The sequence below is a fragment of the Scyliorhinus canicula genome, chromosome 19 (genome assembly GCF_902713615.1).
Source record: "Scyliorhinus canicula chromosome 19, sScyCan1.1, whole genome shotgun sequence".
Classification (NCBI taxonomy): domain Eukaryota; kingdom Metazoa; phylum Chordata; class Chondrichthyes; order Carcharhiniformes; family Scyliorhinidae; genus Scyliorhinus; species Scyliorhinus canicula.
Window position 1 is genome coordinate 29,397,637 of NC_052164.1, and position 22,368 is coordinate 29,420,004.

Sequence of the window (22,368 nt, forward strand, 5' to 3'; positions counted from 1 at the left end):
GAGAATCCCGCCTGAGGTCAATGGACTTTCCCATTGTCCACGTCTTGCCCTTGGCGATCTTGCGGTGGGCGGGGCGGAAGAATCCAGCCCAAACTCTTTTTCTCTCCTGATAGATGTTGGCAGACCTGTTGGGTTTTCCCAGCATCCTCTATCCTTGTCCCTTTTGAATATCTTGATCAAACCTGAATCCAACACCCTCTCAGGAAGTTCGTTCCTGACTCCAAATACCTTCTGGGTGAAAAAATACATTCCTCACAATGCTTTTACTCCTTTTTTCAATGATTTTGAATTTGTGCCCGCTAGTTCTTGATGCTCTCTTGAGTGGAAACAGGTTTTCACTATTTGCCATGCCCATACACCTCCGGAACTTGAATATCTTTATCAAGTCTCCCTCAGGCTTCTTTTCTCCAAGGAAAATAGTCCCAACCTCTCCAATCTATCCTCGTAGCTACAGTTCTTTATCTGTGGAATCATTGTAAATTTCCTCTGTTCTCTCTTCAATATCTTCACATCCTTCCTCAATTATGGCGACCAGAACTGAACTCAATAGTTTAGCTGAAGCCTAACTAGTATCTTATACAAATTGATTGTGACTTCCTTACTCTTCTACTTACTGCCCCTATTAATAAAGCCTAAGGTTCTATATGCTTTATTAACTGCTCTCTCATACCCGGCCATTGTAGCCACCTGGGGTGGCCACTGCCCAACACAAAATGGAAGATTGCAAGGAATGCAGGGAAAATGGACATGTTGTAAAGCAAGCAGCTTGCAAAGCGATTGTATATTGGGACGACTGCAGAAACCAGTTTTGACTGTTGCAGAAACCAGACAGCACTGTGAAAAGAAACCAGTTAACATTCTAATGAGGCGATACCGGGCGATCCCCAGATACAATGGAAACAAGTTAAACACAGATCGATACATTCTATGGAAGGCCAGACCCTTTGGCGCCAGAGAAGCCCAAAACAATAAGTCCCAAGAACCGCCCCAGTGACCGAGGAACTGCCCCATGATTGGGGGGTTCAAACATATCGATTGGGAAGAGACCCAATCGATTCCAAACAGGTAAAGGAGTCCGCCCAAAGGGGCATGGATCCCCTGGGACCTATAAAAGAAAGGACCCACACATGGTTCAGTCTTCTGCTCCAGCCTTCGGACAGCAGCCACCAACAAGTAAGTGCCTCCCAACGACCGCTACCAGAGATAGGCACTCCTGACCCCCTTTTTAATTGATACCAACCTGAAGTCTGCAGACCAGAGCAGAGCAAGAGGCCTTGTTCCCTGACCCAGCAGTTCCTTCGAGATAAGTATTAGTTATTTAGCGGTAGGAGTAAGTTTAATCCTTTTAGCGTGTGCATGGGTTGTTATTATAATTGTATTATAATAAACTCAGTTGTTTGGACTTACTAATTGGTGTATGGTTTTATTGCTTTGAACTTCACCTTGAAGCTTGTGGCGGTGTCTTAATGACACCTGGAGACTCCAGAGCTTAGAAAAGAAACAGAGCCAAATTGAGTGTTCAGCACACTCACCCAGAACGACCAACACCATCTTCAATGAATTAATGTACATGAACACTGAGATCTCCCTGTCCCTGCACCTCCTTCAGAGTTTCTGCTTTCGTTGTATACTGTCTGTGTTGAAACCTCCTGTCAAAATAAATCACCTTGCAGTTCTCTGCACTGAACTTCATCTGCCACTCATCTGCCAATCCACCAACAAAGGTTTGTCCTTTTGAAGTTCAAGACTATCGAGACTAAAAGCACTGCAGCATTGGTTACAATACAGTCTCATCCTAGTGTGAGGTCATGTCCCGGCTGGTTTAGTACACTTAAATGTGAATGTTTCTAATGTTGGCAGTGACCTAGTGTTGTCATTGACTCTGTTGTAACCGTGAAAGGAAATTGGAGTTGTGCAAATAACCATGTGCGGAACTCTTTTGTTACTGGCCAGACTCCAGTGTGGAACCGTTGGCTTAATTGGTCTTCTTACTTTGCTCTGCATGGTACGGGTACCAGTTTGACATGGGTAAATAGCACAAGAATTTATATTCAAGGGAAATTAGATGTAATCTGGTTGAAAGTGCAGGATATCATTTTTTATATCTCGCTTGCCTGCCCCAACAATTATGTGCCACTGCCCTTTCACTTTTTAAATTGAATACCACATTCAGAAAGCAAACACTCAGCTGTGCAATTGTGTCATTGATCAGGTCATTTCAAATAAGAGTAGGCGAAGTAAATATCTCAGTCAGGATTATGGTGGCATAATTCATCATATTTCTCAACTTGTGTGGTGATTTGTTTTTGCCTTTCTCAGAACACGATGGCAGTTCCAAGGTCTGTGAGCTCCTTTATCAACTTTATCTTTGGAATTGTGATAGGGGTTTTCATCTGCTCCTATTTTGTTAGCAAGGCCACATTACACATCCAGCAGAACATGCAGACTAAGCAAAACCATCGCAACTTCCATCATTACAGTTCGACTCTGAAAGGAATAACAAATTGTAGTTCAAGTAAGTAACTAATCCTTTTACTTGTGCCTGAAATTGATAAGTGACACTGTTTTCACGATTCATTTTAGCTTCTCCAGCACACAAAACTGCTACAGTTATAATTTCATTTAATCTTTTTTAATGTTTTGAAGATTTATTTAATTCTTCCATAGCCTGTGCTTCCCTTCTCACATTAACATGCTTCTCCTCAGCTGGGATAGTGTGGCACACTACCTTTGCACCGTGGGATTTGCAGGTGCCTTTTCTGGTTAAATCCATCAGAAGCTGGTTATTCAGTTGGGTACCTTCATTACCTCCCTTGGCCAGTGCCCTTGCAGCAGTTGATGACTCAGCTAACAGCACCAACTCGATACGAGAACAATCTGTGTTGCTTTCTGTCATGGTTTCAGTTGATGAATCACTAAATACTGCACTAACCCAGCAGTGAAATGCAAAGTAATTCATATTTGGACAAGCCCAAGTCACTCTTGGGCACCAGACTGCTTCACTCAATTTCCATCAGAAACACAGGATAACGCAATTCAACGGGAAAGATCTATCAGAATCCGAGAATTAACTGGAGCTTTAATTCACAATTCCAATGTTGTGATAAAAGTGTGTCACTGGAGTTTAAAATAAAGAACTTTCTGGACGGTTGGATCTATGATTGGACCATTTGGTATGTGTAGCCATCTGGGATGGCCACTTCCAGAATACAAAATGGATGATCACAATGACTGTAGGGAAATATGGACAATGTTAGGAAAGCAAGCAGGCACAGAGCCTGTATGCGTATTGAGAAGTCAACTCCCAGACGAGACTGAAACTGTAGGTTATTTAACATATTGATGACCCATCTCCGGGAACAAAGGAAATACCCTCAAGCAACCGATCTAGCTCCAGACACCCCGGCGCCAGTTCCCCAAACTGAAAGCGTAAACAAAGCAAGGCCAACGGCCACCTAGGAAATGCCCAGCCATCAGGGCGCCTACCCCTTTACTGTTAAGATCAATACCAGTGATCAAGATGCTGCCCAATTAAGCAGGGCCAAGTTCAAGGCCCGCCCAAAAGCAAATCGCTCTCTTGGACTCGGCTCTCAAAGCGGAGAGACCCGTCACTAGCTGCACCAGAAGCAAGTAAGTCCAAGGTCTGACCTTAGCTGTTCTCCTGTTACCTCTTCGAACCCAACAACCTCAGATCCGAACAACAGCCATTTTTCCTCTGACTGAGTGGGCACCCGAAGTTAAGTATAGGCGTTAGCGTTAGAGATAGTTTAGTTTGTAGTATTTTGTGCATGAGTAGATATTACTGTGTGTGTAAATAAATAGTATTGACTTTGAGCTAACTAACTGGTGCATTGGTTCTTTGATCAGTATTCGGGTTTGAACCTTGTGGCGGTATCGAAAGATACCTGGCGATTCTAGAGCAAACATAATTAGGATTCAGGAAGGCGACCATATTGACTGCCATATTTATAACCAGATAAATATAGCAACATATGGCACGGGGATGTTTAGACCAGGAAGCGTGAATGTTTAGTTCCTGACTTCTCCAAAGTTGTCTATTCAGTCGAGGGAGTAGTAAGGTGTTGCAGTTACTTGTTTTCAAGTCCAGTCCAATAAGAGGAATGATTGCCAGAGTCCCTGCTCCTGATGGCTAGTGGAGGACAGCGACTGTAGAGTGCTCAGGTTGAATGAGAAGCAGCATTGGACCTGGATGTGCTGTACCAATTATTGAATAGCTTGCTGACATTCGTTGTCCGGCTTGCAAATGATGAGTAGCCATTTAGGCCATTGTAGTGCAGGGGTTTAGTTATGAGGAGAGATTATACAAATTAGGTCTGATTTCTCTAGAATTTGGAAAGTTAACGGGTAATCTGATCGAAGTCTTCAAGACATTATCAGGAAAAGCCATATAAGCAATTTCCACTAGTGGAGATTCTAGAACAAGGAGGCATAGTCTAAAAATTAGGACCAGACCATTCAGGAGAGATGTTGGAAGCGTTTCTACATACAAAAGACTGTAGAAATTTGGAACTCTCTTCTACAAATGGTAATTGATGCTACATCAGTTGTTAATTTAAAATCTGAGATAAATATATGTTTGTTAAGCAAAGATATTAAGCGATATGAGCCAAAGGCAGGTATATGGAATTAGGCGACAGATCAGCCATGATCTCATTGAATAGCAGTGGAGGCTCGAGGGGCTGAATGGCCTACTCCTATTCCTATAATCCATGACATGTCCAACAAAAAGTCTACTTCTTCAGGACTGCAAGAGAGAAAAAATGGTTCAAGAAAGATGTGTAAAATGGGAATTAAAGGGCTGTTGATGTTGTGAACTCAATACACATATGTAATTATTACAAACACCAGAACCCTTATATTTGATATAGTTGATATTTGATGTGTATTTAATGTAGATTACTGATCATTTTTATGTTTAAGGCGGACTCGCACCATAACACAAAGGTTTTGTTCTGTTTGAATTGGGTGATGGTGTTGTATTCTGCTTTTTTATCATTGACAGGAAGGGATCAGTCTGTGGCGGATGAGTTGTACAAGAAGGTGCGCATCCTTTGTTGGGTGCTGACTGCGCCCAAAAACCTGGACACGAAAGCCAAGCATGTCAAAGCCACCTGGGGCAAGCGGTGTAGCATCTTGCTGTTCATGAGCTCAGAAAGCAATCCGAATTTCCCCACCATTGGCCTGGAAACGAAAGAGGGCAGAAAACAGCTATACTGGAAAACCATTAAAGCTTTCCATTACGTGCACAGGCACCACATCGACGAGGCCGACTGGTTTCTGAAGGCCGACGATGACACCTATGTCGTCCTTGACAATCTCCGATTGCTGCTTTCGAAGTACAACCCCGATGAGCCTTTGTACATGGGCAGACGCTTTAAAATGTTCCTCAAACAGGGTTACATGAGCGGAGGAGCTGGCTATGTCTTGAGCAGAGAATCTGTGAAAAGGTACGTGGCAGCCTTCAGCGACAAGACCTGCAATCATACTTCCCACGTTGAGGATCGAGCACTGGGCAAATGCATGGAAATACTTGGGATTACAGCTGGAGACTCCAGGGATAATCACTTACGGGAGACATTTTTACCTCTTACACTGCTGAGCCATTTGATAAAGCGTCATCCAGACAGCAGCTTCTGGTACTGGAAATTCACCTACTACAAAGCTACAAACGTAAGTCTGTTACTAATTATATGCTGCATATAATCAACAGCAACACATCAGGCCAGATGAATATAGAGGGCACCATAGCCTTATACTCACCCAGTGTCCAGTAGGAGTCACCATGCACCAATCAATAATTGGTGCTGAATAAATTTCCTCTCCCTAACCCAGAGACCCTACAATCATTTATAACACCCATGCTACTGCCTGGGGTGAGAACACTGGGCTGAGTACAAACTTGAGAGATTGAATTTGAGACCATTCTCCTTTCAGAGATGAATATCCTGGTTTAGTGATGGGAAATACATTGGTAAAAGGAAAGATGCATCCAGCAGAACTTGGTTTGAAATCCAGTTTTGCAGAGCCTTTGATGTGTTGGGCTGGCTGGGTCGATGTGGACTGCACTTGATGCAGTGTAGCGAGAGACAGACTTCCAACACTTGATGAGATGCAACACGATTCTCTTTAACATCTAAACTATAATACATGTTCAACTGTGGGTTGACACTATGCTGACTTGACTGGAGACCTGACACTAGCCTGACCAGACAAACTAGCTACCACATGGTGTTTGCACTGGCTAGCTCACGGGCTCTGACTGTCTCAGAGGCTTGGTCCCAAGAGAGCGGGAAAACTGGTGCCCTCTGGATGTATAGTGGTCGTGTCCTGTCTGGTGATTGGCTGCTGTGTTCTGTGTGCTTACCTGTGTGGTCATCCTGTGTGTCAATCACTGCCTGCCTTCACTCGTATTATGCAAACTTCTGCAAAGCTTTCCTGAAAATGGACACTTCTGGACACCCCCGTCTGTCCTGATGTGATAGGGAAGGCCGACACCAACCATTCCCTGACAAAAATGGATCCAGGACAATTTTGGGCTTGCCTTGTGGCAAATTTGGATCATGGGTTCTCCGGCTGCCATTTTTACTTTGCCCGGTTGGCTTGACAGGGTCCAGCAGTGATAAACTCGCTCTTGTTGGCAACCCATTTATACCAGACCAGGATGGGTGCTTGCCCAAAATAATTCAATCGGCCTACCCTATGGTTTGGAACTGGGTCAGGGATGTGGGCCGTGGGCAGGCGGGAGAAAATCCACCACACCCCAGTTTTGTATCACTTCCCCAGGAATTTATGGCCTGTTTATCCTCTGAGCTGTCCAAGGTTGTTGGTTTGACCTTGTTTGACCTTGTGGGAAGCAGCTAGCTTTGAGATTGGTGCGATATTGAGAGCCCGACCTTGCTGCAGATTCCAAAAAGAGAGTAAAGGATAATTTCCAACTGATTTACCGTTATTGTTGCGCTTTTGATTTACACGCTTTTGAATTACTAGTGGATAGAAGTCTCAAAACTAACTGGCACTGTGATTGTGCACAAACATACGATTCTACATATAAAATGTTTTCCGGGCCGCAACAGAAAGTACGGTTGTACATGGAGACCTGAGGGTTCATCTGCTGTACCTGTCAGAAAAAGAACGACAGACACACCAAGCTTGTGCCTATAGTGATGCCCTCACTAAAAAAAAACCTTCTGCCCTTACTCGGTCCGTATCCCTCTATTACCTCCCTAATGTTTTAATTTTTTTAAAAATCAACTTTATTGTCGCAAGTGGGCTTACATTAACACTACAATGAAGTTACTGTGAAACGCCCCTAGTCGCCACACTCCAGCGCCTGTTTGGGAACATAGTGGGAGAATTCAGAATGTTCAAATTACCTAACAGCACATCTTTCTGGACTTGTGGGAGGAAACCGGAGCACACGGAGGAAACCCACGTAGACACAGGGAGAACGTGCAGATTCTGCAAAGACAGTGACCCAAGCCGGGAATCAAACCTGAGACCCTGACGCTATGAAACACTGTGAACCACTGTGCTACTATTCATGTACCCATCCAGGTGCACCTTAAATGTTGCTAATGTATCTGGATATTTTTAGTGAGTGGAGAAAATCTACCTTTCTGTACATGATAATGAATCCCTACATCGAGTCTGCACCAGCCCTTGGAAAGAGCACTGTACCGAAGCCCATGCCTCCACCCTATCCCCATAACCCAATAACCCCACCTAACCTTTTGGACACTAAGGGGGCAATTTAGGGTGAATATTTATTCAGATCTGGGACATTTGGGGCTTGGTACTGAAACAGGGCACTTCAGACAATGTTGCATTGTTTATTTTTGAAGAATGTACTCATTATTAAAAGGGAAGAATCTGAGGTTTACTTTGATGTGATGGTGGCTTCATTACATAATTTCAATCAGTCAATCAGGAGCTTTAAACTTTGACTGGGGACTTTTCTTATGGGTGACTATCCAATCCCCAGCCAAAATAAATGAGTTAAACCACACCTTAAAGTAACACAGCAGCTCCTTTTGAGTCACCAGATCTTAGCCAGGATGGTGGTCAGGATGTTACTATTGGCCTCAGTACCTCCGGGTTAGGGAAGAGAAAATTAGAGAAGGGAAATTTAGTAAATCTCTTTCCTGAAATAAGCGGTCTCCTCATCACTCCGTGACTTCTGCCAGAGCATGTGAGAGTGTGGACGCTTGGTAGGGAGAGCACTGACTTGGCTGTAATGCACTCACAGTTGAATAAACCGCAGGCACTCTAACTGATGAAAAAAACCCAAGTGTAGAAGCAAAACAAAAAAATTTGTATTGATTCATCAGCTCCATTGATCCCATGATAACCCAAAGCACTTTACAACCAATGAAGTACATTTGAAATCTAGTCACTGTTCTCATCTACAAAATGCAGCAGTTAGAACCCCACAAATAGCAATAAATTAATGACCAGATAGTTAATTTTGGTGACGTTGGTTGAAGGATAAATATGGGCCGGGACATCAAGGAGAAATCTGCCGCTTCCAATAGTGCCGGTTTATTATGTCCACCTGAGGCAATCAGGACCTCGGTTTAATGTCGCGTCCCAAAGATGGCGGGCTAGATCCCCCGTTGCCCGACGCCAATATTGTAATCGCCGATCAGGCAGAGAATCGGCTCCGACGACCAAATCGGGGCCGGTGCCGGTTTGAAGCGGTCAGCCACGCTCCGCCCCCTCTGAAATGGCATAATCGCTTGGGCACAGTTTTGGTTGTCTTCCCTGGAAGTAGGAGAATCCCTCCATTATAATGAAGGATCCATTGACATTCAATGGCATTACCATCATATCAACATCCGGGGAGTTACCACTGATCAAAAATTGAACTCAACTTGCCATATAAATACTGTGGGTACAAGAGCAGGTCAACGGCTAGGAATCTTGTGGTGACTAACTCACCTTCCCAAAGCCTGTCCACTGTCACCTAGGCACAAGTCAGGAGTGTGATGGAATACTCCCCACTTAACTAGATGAGTGCAGCTCCACCGACACTCAAGAAGCTCAACACCGTCCATGTCAAAGCAGCCTCGTTTGATCGGCGCCCCTTCCACAAACGTTCACTCCCTTCAGTACAATCTACAAGATGTACTGCAGGAACTCACTAAGCCTCTTTCGGCAGTGCTTTCCAAACCCACGATCGCTACCATCTAGAAGGACAAGGTCAGTACGCACATGGGAACATCACCACCTGGAAGTTCCCATCCAAGCAAATCCCACCATCCTGACTGAGAAATCTGTTGCCGTTCCTTCACTATTGCTGGGTTACAGTCCTGGAATTCCCTCCCTGGCGGCACTGTCAGTGTACTTACCCCCACAGGGACTGCAGCGGTTCAAGCAACGGCTCACCGCCACTTTCTCTAGGTCAATTAGGAATGGGCAATAAATGCTGGGCTAGCCAGCAACACCCACCTTCTGTAATTTTTAAAAAGACAATGGAGGGTCCATTGCAGTTGAATGTACAACAACAGAACAAATGAACCCATTAATACACGTTGCAGAAAAATTGAAAAACATTACAGACAGTGAAACACCAGAATCAATGATTTAATCAGCCTCAAAGTAATTACCAATTAGTAACAACATCGACACCTACAACAACTGAAGCTCAGAGTGAAGTCACCCTTTCAGATCTGACCCAAGAACTTTCATTTTGCATGTTTGATTGGATAGTTGGGGTCTGAACATCCAGTTCAATTGCATACTGTCTGATGAATTGAAGATGAATGTCTGTGCCACACTGAAAGTGAAGTGATATTTTGGGTCAGTTGGAGAGTTATGGGGCTGGATTCTCCAAAAATGGGGCTATATCCTCATGCCGGCGTAAAAATGCTGGCGTTTCACTCTTGACTTTCCTTAAAAAAGTCAAGGGCGATTCTCTTACCTGCATGGGTCTGACAGGACCCCGGAGTGCTTCTCACAGCTCTGGCTGCGGATATGGGCCCCCGCACTTCCGGTCGGGAGTCCGCGCACGTAGGCGGTATGTCTCTCTTGTGGGGACCATGAATTTGATTCAATTTGAATTGGTTTTTGGAGCAGGCAAGGAGCTGGATTAGGGGTTTGCCCCTGTCCACACTCTGAGCTCTGGCTTTGTAACTCTCATAAAGTCATTTTAAAAAAGGAAGAAAATCTCTCCTTACGGTTCATCGCATTTTGCCAGTCAATAACTGAGACGTACGGATTAGGAAATTCCAGGTTCAGCTTCTTTCAGTCACCTATTCTTAGCCGGGATGGTGGTCAGGGAGTTACCATTGGCCTCAGTACCTCTGGATTAGGGAAGGGAAATTATCTGAATGTTCTCTCTCCTGAGATAGACGGTCTCCAGATCACTACCCAGTGATGCACTCATAATTGAATAAGCTGTAGACACTCACTGCCAAATCTCTCACATAATGGTAGTTTACTGCAATGCTGGAGGGTTGGGGCACTAGTGAAACTGGATCCCAGCAGGAGAGAGGAGAAGGGAAGGAGGAAGGAGAGAGGAGAGAAGTTATTGAACAAAGGAAACAAATTAATTAAAAAAATATAAAATGACTTCCCAAAAGAAATCAAGTTCATTTATTCTGTGATAAAACTAAATTAACATAAGATCCAATAGGGGAGTGTCATGTTTAATTGTTAAAATTAAAACAAATTTCTTCCTGCAGGACTACCAAAAGGCAGGATGCCTACAATTTGCCCATTCTATTGTAGGGCCAATGAATGAGGCAAGCCAAACGGTGCACTTTTTTATCAGAATAATGTCTTACCTATTGCAAGTTCACCTGCAGCAACCGGTAAAACATTTGCAGCGTATGACTATCACCCTTGTTCAGTAGATGTTTGTTGTGTGTCTTTTAATCTCATGGGCTTTTATATCTTTTGCCTCCTGGACTCAATTAATGGCAGATGGCAGGCGAGGGTTTTGTCAGCAGCAGATGTTACATATTGTGCCAAACACATGGATTTGCGAGAAATGCTTTGGGCTGGTTGTGAGATATTTTTATGACCCTGAAATGAGAACATCACATGACCCTGGAGCAGATGTACTAAGAGGCACCGGTAATTCTTATCTGTTTATTATTTTACACTTTACCCCCTATTGCAAAATAGAGACATTTCCAGGTCAGCTCGTTCATCCATAATGAAAAACATGTGAACACACAGGACAGGTGTTCAAGGATGTAACTGACCCATCCAGGCCAAAAGGTCCAAGGTTTGATTGCTGGGTTGTGCTGAATTAACTTCTCTCAGCCGTGATGAGGCAGTTGGCATCAAGATCAAAAGTTTTCCATTGATTACATGTTGATTGGTGTACCGCCTTTTCTTTGTCTGATGGTCTAGTGGCTACTGAGATTAGTGCAGGATCCAGAGTGGACCAATCGGCCCATCGAGTCTACTCTGCCATTCAATACGATCTCGGACTTCAACTCCACTTTCCTGCCTGCTCACCATATCTCTTGATTCCTGGAGTAAGAGTCCTTACTGTTTACTTCCTTTGTTCTCATTTATTTTCCTTTATTGTTTTGGTCTGTGAGCCCATAATTGGGATGTGCCTTTAAGCATAAGACTCTCAGTTGAAACAGCTTGCTTGACAGGACACACTGTTGTATTTGGAAAGGAGAAAACAGACTCCTTGGCACCAAGTGGATCTTGGGAATCAGGTTGTGGAGGGAGTTGGTTCAATTGGTTAACTGGCTACCAGTGGGTTGGCCAGGGACAGTGTTCTGCTTAACAACGGGCGGTGATGGGTTCCTGTGTGGTGCTTTCTGAGAGAACTTAGCAGAAGTGTTTGACCTTGGAAATGAAAGGAATGTTCTTTCTTTCCTGCTTGATAAAGTGAATGATGTGGAGATGCCGGTGTTGGACTGGGGTGAGCACAGTAAGAAATCTTACAACACCAGGTTAAAGTCCAACAGGTTTGTTTCAAACACAAGCTTTCGGAGCAATGCTCCTTCCTCAAGTGAATTCACCTGAGGAAGGAGCAATGCTCCGAAAGCTAGTGTTTGAAACCAACCTGTTGGACTTTAACCTGGTGTTGTAAGACTTCTTACTGTGATAAAGTGAAAGAATTGCTCTATTGTTTTGAAAGCAGTGAGTGCTGAGCAGATCCTTTGTTGTAAACCTGAAATGATGATGAGTCTGCAGAGAAAGTAGACAACACTGCCAAAGATGAAACCATCTCAAGCCTAGAACGAAGAATAGAATCATAGAATCTCTACAGCGCAGAAGGCAGAAGTACCAAAACAAAAGCCTGAACTTCAGAAAGACGTTGACTGGAAGTCATCCCAGTGCATCAAAGATCCTTACCCTTTTATTTTTATTGATATTATGTTTCCCTTCCCACAACTGTTTCCCCTCTTTGTTGCTTGTGTGTGTGTTTGTGTACATATAGAGAGTGGGAGGGAGGGTTAGGAAATGGGTATTAGATAGTCAGTCACATTTTTCTGTCCGTTTAATTATAATACTGTACGTAGTAAAAGATTACTGTGTTTTAAAGTTACAAACTTGGTGACTGTAGTTTATTGGGCTCCGGGTCAAGTAGGACTGGAATTGACTGCGCACTGACCCAGGATGTCGAGACACCAGAGGGAGACCTAAAATCTGTCTATCCCGACCTTAAACATCAACAACTGTCTGGGGTAGAGAATTCCAAAGATTCACAACCCTTTGAGTGAAGTAATTTTTCTTCATCTCAGTCACAAATGATTGGCCCCTTACCCAGAGACTGTGCCCCCTTGTGAAGATTGTTTTCATCTGGAACATAGGAATAAATCCAATGCCATGTGAACACAGTGACAATTAAGCAGCAGTAAACCTACTGTGCTGAATTTCACAATATATTTTCCTAAAGTGTCGGTCCCGATGAGAAAAGCGGGTCCGGGAAAGGGAAATGTTGCCCTATATTCAGACCCTTTAATAAAAGATTTATTTTCCATGATTTTAATGCCATGCCCATGGCAGCCTGCCTCTGATTCGCTCGCCCCGCTACAACTACAGTGGGGCTCACCATTTAAATGCCTCGCCAGCACTTTCAATCGGAGGGTCGTCACTGAGGGAGCCCTCAGCAAGCTGCTGGATAGGGTCCAGCAGAAGTGGGGGAGATCCTCTCCCCTTGATCAGGCAGCCATCTTGCCAGCAAAGTCACCAACATCACCTGGGAGACTGTGGCTGCAGTTGTGACTGCCAGTTCACAGCATACGAGGACGGGCAGGAGGGAGGCACAACTCTTCACAGCGCCAGGAACCCAGGTTCAATTCCAGCCTTGGGTGACTTTCTGTGTGGTTTGTACTCCCCCCCCCCCCCCCCCCCCCCCCCCCCCCCGTGTCTGCATGGGTTTCCTCTGGGTGCTCCGGTTTCCTCCCACAGTCTAAAGACATCCCTGTTAGGTGGATCAGCTATGCAAATTTTCCATAAGTATCCAAATGTTAGGTGGGGTTACGGGGATTGGGTGGGGGACTGGGTCTAGGGAGGGTGCTGTTTCAGAGGGTCTGTGCACTCGATGGTCCGAATGGCCTCCTTCTACACTGTAGGAGCATTCTATGTTCTTTGGCTGCAGTGTCGTAAGAAAATGAGTAACTTTCTTCATGCAGCCAGGGTAAGTCTGCCTCCTCGTGTCTCCTGCAACACTCTATAACACACCTCTGCGGAGATCTCACTCTCACCCACCTTGCTGGGCCCCAACATTTGCCATGCCAACCAATCCCGGCCCCCTCTCCATTATCCCCCCAGTAGATCCTCTGCTTCTCCCATCCTTACTGCCACTCACCCTCCACACATGCCACCCAACACCACCATCTGACCTGGCACGACTCCCACCTAAACTTTTCCCATCTGCAAGACAAACTTGAGTACTACTGTCGTGAGCGGGCACAGCCAGCCGGAGTGATGCCAGAGCTCAAGACCTGAACCCCATTCAAGGAACGAGCCCTCGAGCTTATCGGTGAGGAGCAGCACCGCACCTGTGCTAAAAGTGAGTGGGGCCAAAAACAAAAGTGAGAACCCTCAACACATCCAGCAACGGTGCAAGATTCATGTGAATGATCGTTCTCCAATCAGTGTTCCCTATCCCACACTAATGTCATCTCGTTTCTCTTCCAGATCAATCAGTCGACCATCCCAGACCATCCTCGCAGCCCCTGGACACCACAGCTGGTGTCATAGCTGTCACCCGCACCCTCCACCAGCACAGATGCTTGCACCTCGGTGGGCATAAGTGGTAGGCAGGCTTCTGGGTCACTCACTGGTGAGCACCTCACAGCTGAAGATCCACAGCAGGTGGAGGCAGGAAGTCCCAGGGATCTTGCACTTGGAGGATTGACAGAGCCTAGGACCCTGCACAACCTACAGTCGGATGACATTATCCTGGTTGTCCCAGAGCTGCTTGAGCTCATGAATATTAGGAAGGGATGTCATCATCTCTCTTTGGACTGCAAGGCCAACTGTAGGAGTCCCATCGTCTTCTGTCTGAGGAGATGATGACGTAACTCTGACGCAACAAGGCCAACACTGCGAGGATGGCGTTCCCGGTCCTGACCTCGGTGCAGGACGTGTACTCCATGGCGGGGGATGTCTGCTCCATGGTTCGGGTCATGATCCCCATAGCTGAGGGCATGAAATCGATGATGCAGGGCTTCAATTGCGTGGTGCAGGCACTAGTGGGAATCCACAGCGACAGAGGACAAGCGGTGCTTCTGGATTCCACTCTAGCTGCCCCTCCTTTCCATGGAGGAACACAGAGGCCGCATGGCACATAAGGGAAGAGGATGGGCAAGAGTGTAACCTGAGGCCTTCCACCCAGGAGACTCTGGGAGTGTCCAGCCAGTCTGACACTCCCCTCCCTGTGAGAGAAACAACATAGTCCGGCACATCGAGGGCAGCACTGCAACAACGATGTTGCCCAATAGCAAGCCAGGGCCCTCAAAGTCCCAGCCCCCCAGGGGACAGCTGCCAAGCGCATCTCGGGCAACAGGGCGTGGAAGTCAGCAGGCCGCCTCATACGCAGCTGTGGATCCTGGGGATACACCTAGACGTAGATGAGGAAGAGTAAGAAGCGATAGTCACCGGTGAAACTAGGCACGAGTAGAGAAAAGTCACCATTTCAAAATCTAGTTTGTATAAAAATTTGCTTTGTTCACCCATAAAGAGCCTCCACGCTGTCATGTTCTGCACCATGATCCACAAACCCCCGCTTACAAACTCAGCATTTCCTCCCTGTACAGTGAGAGAATGGCAGCATTGTGTCTCTCCCATCTCTCACACTGATGACGCAGTAAAGCAGCGGTGCTCCTGGCGTGGCCCCCCTCCCATCCTTGGTACAGTGCATCCTCCTCCCCCCGCCCACCCCTTATATCAATGGTCAGGCCATTCAGGCCTGCCACCATTCTCTAGAATAAGAATGCCATCGGCTGAAAATATGAGAGAGTCTGTCCACCTTATTGCTAGGTGGAGAAAGACCTGACCCCCTAGTCCTGGTCATTCCCAAACCGAAAGGTAATGATGTGGGACACCCTCTGTGGCCTGTATTGGAGGGTGTTCCCCCCGAGCCTTGCTATACCGAGCCTCAGCGGGAATTTGGGCCTCCACACTGGTGTCATCAGCCGCAATCAACAGCCTGGGGATTACCATTGATCAGAAACTGAACTAGACAAACTATATTAATACTGTGGCTACCAGGGCAGTTCAATGGCTAGGAATACAATGGTGAGGAACTCATCTCCTGACACCCCCCCCCCCACCCCCCAAGCCTGTCCACCATCTACAAGGCACAAGTCAGGAGTGTAATGGAATATTCTCCACTTACCTCGATGAGTGCAGCTCCAACAACACTCAAGAAGCTCAACACATAGAACATAGAACATGGAACATACAATGCAGAAGGAGGCCATTTGGCCCATCGAGTCTACACCGACCCACTTAAGCCCTCACTTCCACCCTATCCCTGTAACCCAATAACCCCTCCTAATCTTTTTGGACACTAAGGGCAATTTATCATGGCCAATCCACCTAACCTGCACATCGTTGAACTGTGGGAGAAAACCGAAGCACCCAGAGGAAACCCACGCAGACACGGGGAGAACGTGCAGACTCCGCACAGACAGTGAGCCAGCGGGGAATTGAACCTGGGACCCTGGCGCTGTGAAGCCACAGTGCTAGCCACTTGTGCTACCATGCTGCCCCTGCACCATCCAGGATAAAGCAGCCCGTTTGATTGCTCTCCCAACCACAAACATTCATACAATGAACAGTGGCAACCATGTGTAACATCTCAAGATGCACTGACCATCTACAAGATGCACTGTAGTAACTCACCAAGGTTCCTTAGACAGCACATTCCAAATCCACAACCACTACAATCCAGGAGGACATGAGTAGCAGATATCTGGGAACCCCACCACCTTGAGGATCCCCTCCAAGTCACTCAGCACCCTGACTTGGAAATATATCGCCATTCCTTCACTGTCACTGGGGCAACATCCTGAAACTCTCTCCCTAACAGCGCTGTGGGTGTACCTACACCAAAGGGACTGCAGCGGTTCAAAAAGGCAACTCACCACCACCTTCTGAAGGGCAGCTAAGGATAGGCAATAAATGCTGGCCCAAACAGCGACGGCCACATCCCATAAATGAATAATTAAAAAACACTCCTGAGTGGGTAACACTTGTCCCAGAGGAGCCATCCCTCCAGCCGTTGCTCTCACTCGATTATGGCTGGGATCTTTTGAGCGTCCCAAGGTGTAACTGTCACAGCACTCCTCGGGGAACGGGCACACATCTGCATAATGCATGTGGCATAATCACAAACATTCTCAACATTGAGTGAGTGGAAACCCTTGTGGTTCACGAAAGGCACCCCATGGGGAATGCAGAGCCACATAGGTGCAGTCGATGACACTGTGCTCCTGGGTCTGGCCAGCTGTGCAGGCGAAACCTGGAGTCCTGGCTCATCTGGTTCTGGTCAAAGTTGATGCACAGGTGTGCCCTTGCAAATAGCGCATCTGTGACCTTCCTTATGCACTTGTGCACTGCTGTGGGCGGGATCACTTTTTAGCAAATCTGTATATTAAAGCGAGACAGGTAGTCTAACTTTAATGTGCAGATACACGAGGCATGGTATCCATCTCCTTCGCCTCAGAGACTTCGGGTGAAAACCATTCAATAGTGGTCTCCACAAACGGGAACCAGACTGAACAGCACTCATGGGCGTCTCCCAGGGCATCGGAGGCCCCAGGTTCATGACCTTTGGGCAGGGTGGTACCCTGGCATTACTGATGCTAGTCGGGAACTCTAGCACTGCCAGCCTGGCAGTGCCGCCTCGGTGCACTGTATCAAGCTGACATTTTAAGCGTGGTGGTGATCCGACTGGGTGTGCCCTCCGAGGATGTTGTGGGGAGGGGTTTGGGGTTCCCCCTCCCACAGTGCGTTGGGGGTTCCCCTCCCATAGTGCGTTAGGGTCGCTTTGGGCGCTCCAGCGGTAATAGGGTCCCGATTTCTTCTAGACTGAGGAGTTCTGGTAGCGGAGCTCCTTAGTGCACAAATGGTTCGACTTGTAGCCTCGGCTGTGCGTTCCCCGCTGAGGCCCCCTATCTAATGTGGTGCCGTTTTATAGCATTGTGTTTCTCGGCATTGCAAGCACCAGGAAACCCGCGACTAAACGTACTCACTATGGGACATTGTACCCGTTTAATTAAATCCCACCCATAGTGTTCAATTTGCTTTATTCAACTCTTGTGCAGTGAAGGTTTTTGTTAAAAACTTAAAATATTATGGTGCAATTCTTTCAATTGATTATTGGCAGTATGAATTTAATTTTACAAGATACCGGTCTCCACTAAGATCATAGCACGCCACAAACTGATAAACTAGGCGTAGAGCTCTCATGAATTCCATTACTCACTATCATCTTTTTAATGGTCAATAACTGTGAAGAACGCAATGTAAAATTGTTTTTGAACCAGCTTAAGGACCATTAAGTTATTCAAAATAATTCCATATTGATGAAAAGAGAGACATGTTGCCAAAGCTTTTCATCTTGCATTCATCAGGACAAATTCAAGAATGCCAAATTTCAAACAAACCCAACAATTTATATTACAGGAGAAATAGGTGCTGATTGGCTGGCAAATCGACTCTGGCTGAGGTGTTGCCATGGAGAAAGCAATGGGGAGCTAGGCACTCCCGGGTAATTCAAGAAAGGCTTGAACATATTTATTTTGTTTGCAGAGAATGGGTCCCTTTGAATGAATCTACATCGCGTTAACAAGCATAAATGAGGCACATTATGACCGATAGTTAGAACTTAAAATTCCCTATTTAGTGTAGAATAAATTGTTATCATTCATAAATGGCAAGGTGGCCATCCCACCCAAACATTGTTTCATTCTCCCCTCACTGTTAACACCCACCTTCAAAAAAGGTGGCTTTTTAATTAGAGCTCAGAATAATATTTCATAGCCCAACAAATTTCTGAAATTCTAGTTTGAACATCAAAAAGTCTGTATCGGTGGTAACATAATCGAAGTGATGTGCTTGGTTTCAAAGCTTTGAGAAATAGCTGTTCTATGTTTTGGATCTAACCCAGTCCATCTTTTCCCAGGGTCCTGAGTGCTGCTCCGACTTGGCAATTTCCTTCCACTACGTAACCCCTGAGCAGATGCACATTCTGGAGTATTACATTTATCACCTTCATGCTGTGGGTTACAAATACAGAAAAAGTACAGATTTTCCAAGCCCAATCAAAACACTAGGATGAGCCAAGGAAGGGTCGGACAATGGAAAGAGATAAAACTGGTACAAACCACACAGGAATAAAAGTTTTATTTCCAACTTTATTGATGATGTCCAGCGAAAGGTATTGCATTCCATACATACTGAATTTCTAACAACTTGCATTTATAGAGCTCCTTTAATGTGGAGAAAAATCCCAAGGCACTTCACAGCCATGTGATCAAAATTGACACTGAACCACAGAAGACAACATTGGAACAGATGGCCAAAATCTTGGACAAAGAATTATGTTTTAAGGAGTGCCTCAAAGAAATTTAGGGCGGGGATTCTAGGACATGAGACCCAGACAGCTGAAGACATGGACAACAAGGTAGCGTAATGAAAATCGATGATGCTCAAGAGGCAGATGAATCCCATCTTCTGTTATTGCTATGAAACATCAAGATGGTTGATTTACAATTGGTACAATCCCAAACGAGGTCCCTCCTATAGGTATTGCTCAGAAAGTGTATCAACATATTGCAAGAGTTCTTCCAGTTGTTTCCTTTGTTTTCATTTAACTTATTTTTTTTTGGTCTGTCAACCCATCTTCGGGATGTGCCTTTAAGCAGAAGATGAAGTTAAGACGGCTTACTTTCCAGGACACTGAGTTCCCAGATTTCGTATTTTGGAGAGATGAGACCAGAATCCTCGGCACCTGGTGGATCTTAGGAACCAGCTTTGGAGGGTTAGCTTGATTGGTTAGCTGCCAACCAGTGGGTGGCCAGGGACCGTGTTCTGCTGCTTGACAACAGTCTGTGATTAGATCCTGGGTGCTGCTTTCTGAGAGAACATAGCAGAAGTGTTTAGACCTTGGAAGTAAAAACAACGCTCTCTCTCCTGCTTAATCTATTGTTCTGGAACACACTTTGCCGTGGACCTGAAATGATGCTGAGTCTACAGAGAAAGTAGACAACCTTGCCAGAGAAAACCATCTTAAGCCTGGAAGGAAGAAGTACCAAACCGAAAGCCTGAACTTCAGAAGGACATTGACTAGAAATCATCACAGTGCATCAAAGGTCCTTATCCTTTCACCTTTATTAATATTTTCTTTCCTGTTCAAAGACCCCTTCCCCTCTGTGTTGCTTGTCTCTGTATAAGTGTAGATTGTGGGGTGAGTTAAGAAAGGGATATTAGATAGTCAGTTAATATTTCTACCTGTTTAACTATAATACTGTACATAATAAAAGGTTACCTGTGTTTTTAAGTTACAAACCTGGTTACTAGTTTATTGGGCCCAACTAAGGACCTTGGGTATTTTCAATAAAATCCAATTTCACCTGCATTGCGACTCTGGGTCAAGTGGGGCTGGAATTGACCGTGCACCAGTCACGGCGTCGAGACAGTACAAAATCAAAGCACCACCCCTATTCAGGATGTTGTTTCCTGTGGAGAGGGTCAAGATTTGTTCAGTGGTGAAAATGGCAATCCCATTGGTGGCAGCCAGCTACTCACCCGAACATTAAGGAGCTCAACCTGTGAAGAAAAACCGGCAAATTAATAATTGACCGTGAAATGGTGCATGTCGCAAAGGCAACAGAATGTGGTGGCTTATTTCTCTCGCTGTACACAAGTGATAATGCTGTTATTTACGTTGGTATCTCAGACTGTCTTTCAGAAGTAAGGACAGAGAGTCCCCAGGAATGTTTGCAGGTTTTGCAAAATGGGCCAATATTAGGAGGGGGTCATACAGAGTGGGTCAATATTTGTAAGGATCTCTTGTACCGGGTCAACATTTGCATGCGGTCTCTTTGACTGTTGATAATGGCAGGGAGTCACTCCAAATGGGTCAGTGTTTGCAGTGGGTCTATTGAAGTGGTTCAGTATTGGCAGCGTTTCTTCAAACAGAAATGTTTGAACATTTTAAAATAAAAATGGACCCAAAAGAAAGTAATGACTCATTCGCTATGATAGCAACTCTCTGGGTATTTAACAATTTTGTATTTAACAATTTTGAAAGTAATTACTGCAATCCTGTTGTGGTGTATATGTCTATGTCAAGATGATGGGAAAATATAATTTAAGATAAATAGGCTGTAAAAGGTGAATATTTGAGTGTGTCTAATGCTGCAGAGATAATAATGATTCAGATGGGTTTGCATAATACCCATCTATATACCTAATTGAGATCATTCAAGATCTCCCTTCAGTTAAACATTCATCCTGATGGGCAGACAAATCCATGAAATGTTCCTGTTGATGTGTATAACCAGTTCTGATTGTTGCTCATTAAATATCTTGGCCAAAAATTATTTGCATTTCTTTTTGTGACAACTGAGTCCCTCTTTCACCCATCTATGCTCTGGGTATTGTCCCTTTTGTTTGTAGACTGCCACTACCAGTCTAGGAATGGACCGGAGGTGATTGGATGAGAACTTTTAAGGAATCTTCCATGTAACTGAAAAATCAGATGTTAATATGCAGTTTTTCTGGCTGTACACAATGTTTTAGGTTTCTCCCTTCTCCACAACATAAAAGGTTTCTACACATCCCTCGGGAAGGTTTTGAACGATGCCCAAATCTATGACCACCAGAAATCCTCTGGTAGCCAATTCAGGTGGTCACCATGAATCCAGTTGGGGAACATCTGAAGGCTACTTGGTGATGAAGGGGAGGGGAATCGCAGTAACCCATTGCTTGGTCACTCACACATACACACACTCACACACACACACACACACACGCAGACACACACAGTGACTCACTCGCTTGCTCACTTATATACATCGGTATTAAGAGCAGAAGTAGGCAATTCAGCCCTTCGAGCCTGCTCCGCCATTCAACCTATGAAGGTGATCTCTTCCTGGTCTCAAATCCACCTCCCTGCCTATTCCCCATATCCCTTTAACCTGTTCTTTAACCAGAAAAAGATCTATGTCTTTCTTGAAACCATTAAATGATTCAGTCTCCACTGCAATATGGGGTAACAAGTTCCACAAACTCACCATCCTCTGCGAGAAGTAGTTCCTCCTTATCTCAGTTTTAAATCTACCGCCTCTCAACCTATATCTGTGACCTCCCATTCTAGATTACCCCAAAAGGGGGTACCCCATTTGGTCGATGTTTACTTTTCATGTTTTCGTGTTCGTGTTAACCTATTAGTATTTTATACACCTCGATCAGATTCCCTCTCACTCTTCTAAACTCCAGTGAATATAAGCCCAAACTATTCAATCTCTCCTCTTATGTCAACCTCTTCATTCCCAGAATCAATCTCCTCTGAACCGCTGGCAATGCCGCAGCAACATCCTTCCTCAAATAAGGAGACCAAAACTGGACACAACACTCCAGATGTGGCCTCACCAACAGCCTATACAATTGCAACAGCACTCCTCTACTTTTATACTCCGGTCCTTTTTGCAATAAACACTAAAATTCCATTTGCCTTTTTCATTATATGGTGTACCTGCATACTGACAAACTTCGATTCATGGAAAATGACACCCAGATCCCTCTGCCCAGATGTATTTTGAATCTGCTTTCCATTTAGGTAATAATTTGCATTTATATTTTTTTGGTCAAAATGGATAACACACTATCTACATTAAACTCCACCTGCCAAATTTT

General features: G+C 45.1%; 1 protein-coding gene across 6 annotated transcripts in view; it reads left to right on the forward strand.

Annotated features, from left to right (window-relative positions):
- The window catches only part of LOC119954536 (glycoprotein-N-acetylgalactosamine 3-beta-galactosyltransferase 1-like), a 73,897-nt gene that overhangs the window by 21,598 nt on the left and 29,931 nt on the right, over positions 1-22,368 (forward strand). For 4 of the 6 annotated variants that reach the window (XM_038779845.1, XM_038779844.1, XM_038779843.1 and 1 more), the window contains exons 2-4: positions 2,320-2,515; positions 5,024-5,691; positions 18,632-21,050. In XM_038779845.1, coding sequence (XP_038635773.1) covers positions 2,326-2,515; positions 5,024-5,691; positions 18,632-18,787 — 1,014 coding nt within the window. In that variant the 5' untranslated portion in view covers positions 2,320-2,325 and the 3' untranslated portion in view covers positions 18,788-21,050. Of the gene's footprint in view, positions 1-2,319; positions 2,516-5,023; positions 5,692-18,631; positions 21,051-22,368 lie in introns of those variants that run through there. The other 2 variants (XM_038779848.1, XM_038779847.1) reach the window with 1 other exon arrangement.